A 9,590-nucleotide genomic window follows, 5' to 3' on the forward strand; every position below is an offset into this window, starting at 1 on the left:
CCTGTTACGAAAACCGGATACACCATGCTGTGTCATGCTTCGACGGAAAGCATATCTTTTTCATCCATTATCGAAACCATCGAGTCATACTATGATGGGGAAATTATCGATGAAATTGAAACACTCCAGCTTAACGCACAGTGCATATAAGCATGCTCATCCAGTACACGACTTATGTTAATATTAACATAAGTCGTGTACTGGATGAGCATGATCTAGCAAAACGTGTTAATAGATTAAAATCATCATCAATAGTGATCTGTCAGTTTATGACAGGTTCAGTCACTAAATCGAAATTTTATATCAAGTGTCTCTCCAATTAAATTCCTCAGTCTTGAGCCATCCGTTTCAGCGTTTCATATACCCTGTTGATTAAAATACAGGTCGCTATTATCATACGTATATCGACAGGATGGTTTTAGCACAATTGTTCTAAACTGAGTGACCGTGTCACCGTGACGATCTTCATGTGAAAAAACACGTTTATGATTAGGACAATTACACCCTAGACAATCACCCCTGGAAAATCACCCCCCCCGGGATATCCGAGGAAAACCACCCCGAGAACAATTACCCCCCCCCCCCCCCTGCCCTCCGCCCCCAAAAGACAGATCCCTGTTCATTCAAGGGAAACTCTACCCTGATAATTATTTGGTTTTGATAAAAGCAGATTGTTGTCCTATTTCCGGGGGTAATCGCCCTCGGAGGCAGGCACGTAGCCAGAGTTCGATGTTTGGGGGGAGGGGGGGGGGCACCTACATATAATCGATCGAGGTCAAAAAAGGGTCTAAAAAAAGTTCAACCGATCTTGGAAATTTTAGGGAGCACGTGCCCCGTGCCCTACCCCCCCCCCCCCCCCGTGGCTACGTGCCTGCTCGGAGGTGGTTGTCCTCGGCTCAGGGGGTGATTGTCCAGAGGGAAATTGTCCTAGAACCGAAAGTACAATAGTACATTTTACCAACAAACAGGTAGAGGTGGTTTTGTCGCCCACTCTGTAATTCTTGGAGTCAGGAACAGTGATCGGGGGGGGGGGGGGGGGGGATATACGTTCCCCGAAAAGTTTCAGGCGTTGTATAGGTATATTCCCAGAATGTTTTGGGATTACAAAATATATGGTGAATAAAACGGGTTGCGAAAAACTTGCAACACATTTGTAGGCTCTGTTCTATAGAGTTAAGGAATGCAAGTTTAATATGCAACGATCATCATTGCTTTAAACAAACAAAAAAGCAAAATCTCGCCTGGTCGCTAGCTCGCTCGCATGAGTATAGTAAACAATGTCAAAGATATTTATACTGGAACTATTAGTATGCCTTGGGTCTAATACGTCGCCGCCTCCCCCCCCCCCCCCCAAACAAGTTTTTGCTGTTCTTTTTTTCTCCTTTTTTTGTGTGTTTATTTTCGCTAATACAGTACATATGTATGAGACCTTAGCCTTGTTCCATAAAACTTGTTATCAAAAACAAGTTACAAAACTGTTATAATCTACTGAAATCGGGTCATTTGATTGGCTGGAAGCAAATTTGTTATAGAATTCTAGCATTATTTTGTTATTGATAAAACAATTGTTTTTGTTGTTTTAATTTTAAAAAAACGGGGATCTAATGTGCCCCTCCTTCATTGCGCATGCGCGTGCGAGCTATAAAAGTTTAGTAGGCCTAATTAATTTAGCTGCAAATAATTAAAAGTGGAGCCGGTGGGTATCTTCTGTTTTGGTGAGCTGGGACATTCTTATTTTCTTTTCCCTTTTCCCCCCAATGATATTTGGTCAAGTGGAATAATCTGATGAGGCCTAAAACGCCTAAGTTAAAACAGATTTAATGTTTGGTCTGAAGAAATATATAAAGTCAACTTTGCTTTTTATTGCAGCCGAAAATTGTGTCGTCCCACGGCCTAGGCCTACCGCCTACCGGAGCTGCGGGAAGAAGTGGCTGCCACATCGGCGGCATCCCTTGTCATTGGCCTTGGCTTGCACAAACTAGCTTCCTAATCCTAGAGTAGCCTAGACCGAAAGCTTCAGTCTCTAAATGTCGACGGTTGTTCCGCTGAGATTACATCTGGCTCCTCTGACATGGGGAAGGTTGTCAAATGACAAGTTTATTCAAGAATAACCCATAGTACCATACCATACCAGACGTTTATTTAGATCTAGGTCTAGGCCTAGACTCTAGACTATGTATGTCTACTTTTACTACCTTTCCTGCCTAATTAAGTCGGTGCCTTGCTTGGACTTGGTCCCTGGCTGGGCCTTGAATTGAAGTTTGAGTTTGATGATTGATCATGATGATTATAGTGTAGGCTACAGTTAACACTAATTTTACACTTAAAATGCGATAGCATTTATTAAAAATCTTAAATAGACCCTAGAGGCTAGACAATATAGATCTAGTCTTTGTCATGCATTTTAATTTTCAGAACCAAGTCCAGACCAAATAAAAATGGATCAAGCTGTCCTTCCAACTCGAGGTGGAGCCAGTGATGATCGACCTAATTTCACCAAACCTGGTGATATTTTACCCTCCCAAGCAGAAGGACCTAGATCTACATGTTCCATATTTGAAGACCCACTTGCGGCCTCGGCTAGTAGTAGTACCAGCTTTGAAGACCCTGCAGATGATCTTATGAAGGCTTATGTGGGACAGAGAGAAAGAAGTCCACATCTTGATGAGATAGTCCAGAAAGATGGACCCAGACCTGGTCCTGGAGTTGATGCATCAGAGTGCTCAGAAAGCAAGATGGCTTCAAGTCTTGAACCAATTGATGCTGTGATGACGGGTACAGAATGCAAAGATTTTATTTCATTTTTGGGTAGATCCTACCCTGTAGGCCCTAGAGTCTGTCTAGATCTAGATCTAGACTCTAGACTAGACCCCTAGACTCTATATCTTTTCCAACTTTTTTCAGATCTTTTACAAAATAAATCTGTTCAGCCCTTTAACATTCATAGCAAGACTTTAATAACAATTTTTTTCATTATGAAAGATAATTGTGACAGTTCACAAGTCCATATGCTAATTTCATTAGTTAAATGTACATTCTTCATTTATTTACCAGACTATATGTTCCATGTAAATCAATATACACAATTTGAAAACACATTTTTTATTTTCCACTCTTCAAGCAGATGATTAAACAATATTTTGTCAAAACAATATTCAATCATATTTGAGGAGTATATTCAAATAAGATTTTTAACTTGAAGCAAAACTCTGATCTAATTTTGTGCTCTCCTTTTCTCCTTTTCTGCCTTTTAAATGTGTTATTTGCTCTCTTTTTCTTCTTCTACTTTCCAGAAATCGACAGAGCAGTTAAGATGGAATGCATGCAGTGGACTCAAGTCTTCATGTAAGTGGATTTAAGTCTTTTGTTTCAGGATAACTTTCAATTAAATTTGCTTCAGCAAGTAATACATCTAAATCTGTTCCAGTACCATTAGTTGAATAATCTTATTTGGCTGAGTACTTGATCCTCTTTTATCAGTTACATTCTCCTATTTCTCCTCATTACCTTGATTATTTCCTCTCTTATTTCCTGAAATACTTGTGACGACTTTGGAGTCAATTTATCAATGTTACAGTTGTTTTCCCCATCCGCCTGCTTCTTCTTTCTTAATCATAATCTTTTAAAAGACTTTTTCTCATTGCTTATTTATAACTATTGAATGAATTATTTATATCATTACCCAAACATTGTAACTTCAATATGTCCATTCCACTTGCCCTCATCCCCCCTTTCCCCTTTTTAGAATTGTATATCCCCTCTCTCTCTCTCTCTCTCTCTCTCTCTCTCTCTCTCTCTTTCCCTCTATCTCTCTACTTACTGTTTCTTGCTCTTTCTGGGCTGTCTTCTCTGTCCCCCTATTTTTTAAATGTTGCTACCTCCTTTTTTCTTCTTCTTGCTTTCTGTTTGTATCTCTCTCTTTTTTTCTGTCTCTTCCTCTGTCCATTTTCTCTTTCTATGTCTCTCTCCCTCTGTGTGTGTTCTCTTTCTTCCTCCCTCTCTCTCCTTCTCTGTCTCTCTCCCTCTTTTCTTTCTCTCTCTCTTTCTCTGTCTCTCTGCCTGTCTCTCTACTTGTTTCTGTTTTCTCTTTCTCTGTCTCTCTACCTGTCTCTCTCCCTGTTTCTGTTTTCTCTTTCTCTGTCTCTCTACCTGTCTCTCTCCCTGTTTCTGTTTTCTCTTTCTCTGTCTCTCTACCTGTCTCTCTCCCTGTTTCTGTTTTCTCTTTCTCTGTCTCTCTACCTGTCTCTCTCCCTGTTTCTGTTTTCTCTTTCTCTCTCTTTCTCTGTCTCTCTCCCTGTTTCTGTTTTCTCTCTTTTTCTCTGTCTCTCTCCCTGTTTCTGTTTTCTCTTTCTCTCTCTTTCTCTGTCTCTCTCCCTGTTTCTGTTTTCTCTCTCTTTCTCTGTCTCTCTCCCTGTTTCTGTTTTCTCTCTTTTTCTCTGTCTCTCTCTCCCTGTTTCTGTTTTCTCTTTCTCTCTCTTTCTCTGTCTCTCTACCTGTCTCTCTACCTGTTTCTGTTTTCTCTTTCTTTCTCTCTGTATCTCCATCTCTCTTCATCTTTCCTTTCTCCTGTCTCCATTTTAATATGCTCCTCTCATTCGATGTTCTACCTCATTCTTCCTGAATTAGTTAAAGCTTATCTGCCATAGTTTACAGGAGGGATTAGACCGCCCTGCAAGGTCACTGGACAGATGGTTATCTCATCAACTCAGCTCTCAGTTAACATAAGAAAAGAGGATCATGGGGAACCAATGGTCACCGATTAGGCATTGTTTGTTATATAGAGGGCGCAAGTAGCTACAAGTAGTGCAGTGGGCCTTTAAGTTGTCTTTCCTTTTACATTTATTAAAATAGATATACTAAATTATTTTTATACCATTATCAAATTTGTTGCATCTTTCTTTTAGGGAAAGTGATCAGTTTGAGGTGTTGAGCTCCGATCACGTTGACAAGCTGCTGGAAGATGCCAGAGCACTGGAGGAGAACTTGCTTGAGAAGAAAGAAAGATTGTTATCCCATCTCAAGCTCCTTTCCCAGACACTCAAACTACCCTAGTCACGTGAGATGGGAGAAATATCTTCATATGTGGTTCCCAAATGGTGATCGAGCATGCTCAATTGCAAAATAATGGATTTTTAAAATTTGTTTAAAGATTTTTCTCTTCTAATTTTTTGGTGGCTACATGGTACATGTATAAATTGTATTAAAATTTATTTACACTGTTTGCAACTTCCAGTCTGAGATGTAGGCCTATATGCACTGAATCCTATTTGTCCACTTTTGTTACTTGTACATGTAAACTCGATCTGTATTGATCCAATTCTGATCATTATTTCATTATCTATACGCAGCTGGTTAAGTAATACTCATTGGCATATTACGTCTGTTTAGAGCCAGTAGGGACATTAACTCACCATTTCATACAGAGTTAATGCCCTTCTGGCTCCAAAATAACAATTTACACTAGTTTAAAATTCATTTCAAATTCTGTATACAATGTACCAGTTTTAAAGTTGACCTTAATTGAGCATGCCCTAAGTTCAACCATTACTTTTTATTAGATAAGCAATGAATGTTAGCAGAGATAAAAGACATCAAGGAAATTGTGTAATGTTTCCTTAACAAGTTATACAATGTCTAGACACTTATGTCACTGACACTGTTTAATTAAGAGGACATTTCCATTATTATCACTTTCTGGTTCTTTCCACTTTTTTTATGGTTTTAAAATATCAGCACTTGTAAATATTGCATAATTCATTCTAATCCTTTGTTTTATATTCTTTGTGCTTGAAATTTATTGACAATTCAAATGGCATCATACCTTGTGATCTTACATTTAAAAGTGTCCGTCTTTCTCATTATCTCTCTCTCTCTCTCTCTCTCTCTCTCTCTCTCTCTCTCTCACACACACATTCTTTACCCATATCTTCCTACATATGGTGTGCTCTCTCTTCCTCTCTCTCTCTTGTATCATTATTTATCTGTCTTTCTTCTCTGTCTCTCTCCTTCAGCAGTCTTACTTTCTCTCTCACATTCTTTCACCGACTTGTTTTCTCTGTCTCCCTCTTATATAATTCTTCTCTGCTTCTCTTCCTTCACTTATCTGTCTTTCTCATTATCTCTCTCTTGCTTGCATACTTTACCGTCTTCCTACATGTACATCTGTCTTGCTCTCTCCTGTATCATTCTTAATCTCCATCTTTCTTCCTTCTCTCTCTCAACCATACCCTATCCGTCTCTGTAGCTGTACCCTATTCCCCCCCCCCTCCTCCCTTCTTTTTCTGTTTGTCTCTCTCTCTCTCTCTCTCTCTCTCTCTCTCTATCTTTTTCTCTTCCTATTTCTATTCAGCCTCTTTCCTTCCTCGTGGTCTTTAGTGAAAGCAATCTACAGTGATTTCAAGGTCCATTTCCTGTTCTTCATTTCCTTGCTAAATTCACAAAGATCACTTAATGCTTCCTTTATCCCGCATGTGAAATCCACACATGTGGAATGATATAATTAGTTCACTTAAAATCTACAATGTGTATAATACAATTGAGATGTCATAATCCAATTATAAATGTACGTTGTGCCAATGATTCTAATTATGGCTTAATTTGTATTCAACATTAGCATTGTAATATTAATGAATCCTGCTTGTTTTGTAACTTAAAGAGTTACATGATTTCAATAATTGTACAAATTCACAATCATCATATGACTTGACAGTGTGGGTGTTTTCATTGTTCGGATAACAATAAACCAAGATATGTCTTGAATCTGTTGAATACTTAAAATTAAATTTCTCACGATCCTAATCTTAAGATTATTTTTGTAATGCTTTTCACAAAAATACCTTATATCTTTCAAACTTTACACAATAAGCCTAGACAATGACATTTGGAAAAGCCCATTAATACAGTCAAACCTGTCTATAGTGACCGCCCAAGGGAAACACAAAAAGTGGCCTTTGTAAACAGGTGGTCTTGGGAGACAAGTTCCTTCAGAACATGATTCAATGAGAAACCATTTTCAAGGGAAACGACAAATGTTGCCTTTGTAGACAGGTGGTCTTTGTAGACAGGTGGTCTTTGTAGACAGGTGGTCTTTGTAGACAGGTGGTCACTAAAGCAGGTTTGACTGTACTTGCAAATGTATTGTTGAATGACCTTCTGTTTCACACTCTCACGCTCACACAAGTGAAAGCTCAATTCTATATGATGGACAGAGGATGATCAGAATTAAGATTATATAACATACATTTATTATAACAAATCTATATATTACTTGTATTTTATCACAAATGCCTTTCTTCTTTGATATTTCCATAGTACATATACATATACAGGGAAGGAAGAAAGAAAAGTTAGGCTGGGAGGGGGAAATAGGAGTGAGGGAGAGCTGAAAAGGAGACTGAGAGCAGTAGGGAAAGAGGTAGAGTGAAAGAGGTAGGGAGAGAGAGAAGGGGAAGGGAAAATGAGATAATGGGGAGGAAAGACTGAATGAATTTTACACCATATCGATGAGCAATATCCAGATTACAATCATGTCATTAAATTCCAAAATAAAGACTGAATCTGCTGACTAAAATATAACATCTAGCAATAGGAGTGCATTCATCTATAATATCTGAAGTAATCAGAACCTGCATAGCTACAACGGCTTTATCAAATAGCATCCTACAGGGAATAATTTTCCTGGTATCGCATCGCAATTTGCTATCCATTTTTGCATGACTGCTATACAAAATATCTTTTGTGTAGCAGTTTTCTTCCATAGAAATGTACAGAATTTCATTTGAAATATTTATCCATCAGCTGAAATTGCTAATCAAAAAATTTGAGGAAAATTATTCCCTGTCCTATTGCTGCAAGTACTTAATATACACACTTAATATAGATTGGTCCAATTAAATAATACTATAGAGTATTTGTAATGCGACAACTCCACATGAATAATGTTCACAAGGCGCATTGGACAAGGTGAACAACTCCCATATTTAGGCGATCTTTCAATTTTGAGGTAGTCCCTTTTTCATCATGCAGGTATACTTTAAAGATAAAGTTGAGTTCTGGTCATGCGATTGCATTGTGAAAGAAACATGGAAGGAAAAGGTTGATCATCTAGCATATAAGTATTGGTGTGTACTGCAAGGTTCTGGAATCATCAAAATATTAAGAAATTTGGCCCAGTCTTGGTAAGCACTGTACACAGAAAGATGTATATGGGAATACACAAACACGTGGCATAAAAATCCGTCCAGATTTTTATGATGTTATTTGCCATATTTAGAATTTTAAGAAATTTGAAGAGCCATGCTTTTCAGGAAACATCTTTTATCTGATTTTCTTCCACACTTGCATAATACAATGATATCGCTCACAAATTATTGTTCACCTCTTCCCAGAACTCAACCTTCTCTTTAAATATTGATTTTAATCAATGTGTTTAGATGGTAATTTTAGATGTTAATTTTAACATCCATGAAGCAATTAACAGGGAATGGAATGTGAAGAAGAATCATTTTGCCCTGGTATATAAGGCTTGAAATTAATTATTGCTTGACAATCAGTACTGCATCGGCAACAGTGTACCGGCTATAACATATGTCTGAAGCAGCTTGCAACACAGCGTGTGAAAGCTTAACAAAACAGGTGAATTTTCTACTGATTGTGAAGAAAAACCAATCTGATAAACCTCTTCAGTGTTATTATGAGGGCTTCAATGCAGTAAAATTGTCAGTATACCCGTTAATGGCAAATTGCAAATTTTAACTAGACACATTTTGATACATTTCATAGCAATTCTTGACTTAAAATAATGCTCGTCTAAATCTGCAAAGAACATCCCTTACCAAACAAAATGATTACACAAACATCAAAATAACTTGGCAAGAATGACATGAAACTGATTAATAGTATTCTCTCTAAGTACAAAAAAGCGATAGCAATAACAAGCCCAAAGTGATATGGCTTCTATTCAAGCTGACAGTCAAGCATTACATGACTGTGTGGAACATGATTACATGATGATAACATTTAGTGTCCTTAAACTGTCATTCAATTAAAAAAAATAACAATAATAATGTTCGATTTTTGCTTGTTTTGATATATATATATATATATATATATATTTTAACACCTATGTAAATAAACTAAATTTCTCAGCTAATAAGTCCAATGACAGGTCCTTTTCAATAAAGTTATGTCTTATACCGGTATTCAACTTTCACTGAAAATTTCTAAACGAAAATAGAGTACTTAAAATTAAAAATAATGTACTAGATTAAACCATCTCGTGATTTGACTATTGTCACATTCTTGTCTGCATTTTATAAGAATTAGCGATTGTGGTCTAGCATCAACAAAGCACATTTCAGCTTTGCTAATAAAGAGCGTTGACTTTGCGAGACATTCTAGAGCATGTGCCATGAGCACCCATCAGAGGCAGATACTGGCAGTATACAAGAAGTCATCACCAACTTTATCATTCAATGCAGATCATTCCAAGAGACTTTAAAGCCCCACTGTACTACTTGTAGCTACTTGCTCCCTCTATATACAAAACTTCCCCAGTCGGTGCCTGTTGGTCCCCATGATCCTCTTTTTCT

At 37.6% G+C, this 9,590-nt stretch overlaps 1 protein-coding gene across 1 annotated transcript; it reads left to right on the forward strand.

Moving 5' to 3' along the window:
* The first annotated feature begins 1,664 nt into the window (after nt 1–1,664).
* Nucleotides 1,665–5,392, forward strand: LOC115923822. The gene is made up of 4 exons (XM_030985177.1): nt 1,665–1,715; nt 2,416–2,775; nt 3,294–3,345; nt 4,905–5,392. Exons 2-4 carry the CDS (start codon nt 2,439–2,441, stop codon nt 5,050–5,052), a joined length of 537 nt encoding a protein of 178 aa, XP_030841037.1. The 5' UTR covers nt 1,665–1,715; nt 2,416–2,438; the 3' UTR covers nt 5,053–5,392.
* The last annotated feature ends 4,198 nt before the right edge of the window (nt 5,393–9,590 follow it).

This window comes from Strongylocentrotus purpuratus, unplaced genomic scaffold (genome assembly GCF_000002235.5).
Source record: "Strongylocentrotus purpuratus isolate Spur 01 unplaced genomic scaffold, Spur_5.0 spur5_contig_835, whole genome shotgun sequence".
Classification (NCBI taxonomy): Eukaryota; Metazoa; Echinodermata; class Echinoidea; order Camarodonta; family Strongylocentrotidae; genus Strongylocentrotus; species Strongylocentrotus purpuratus.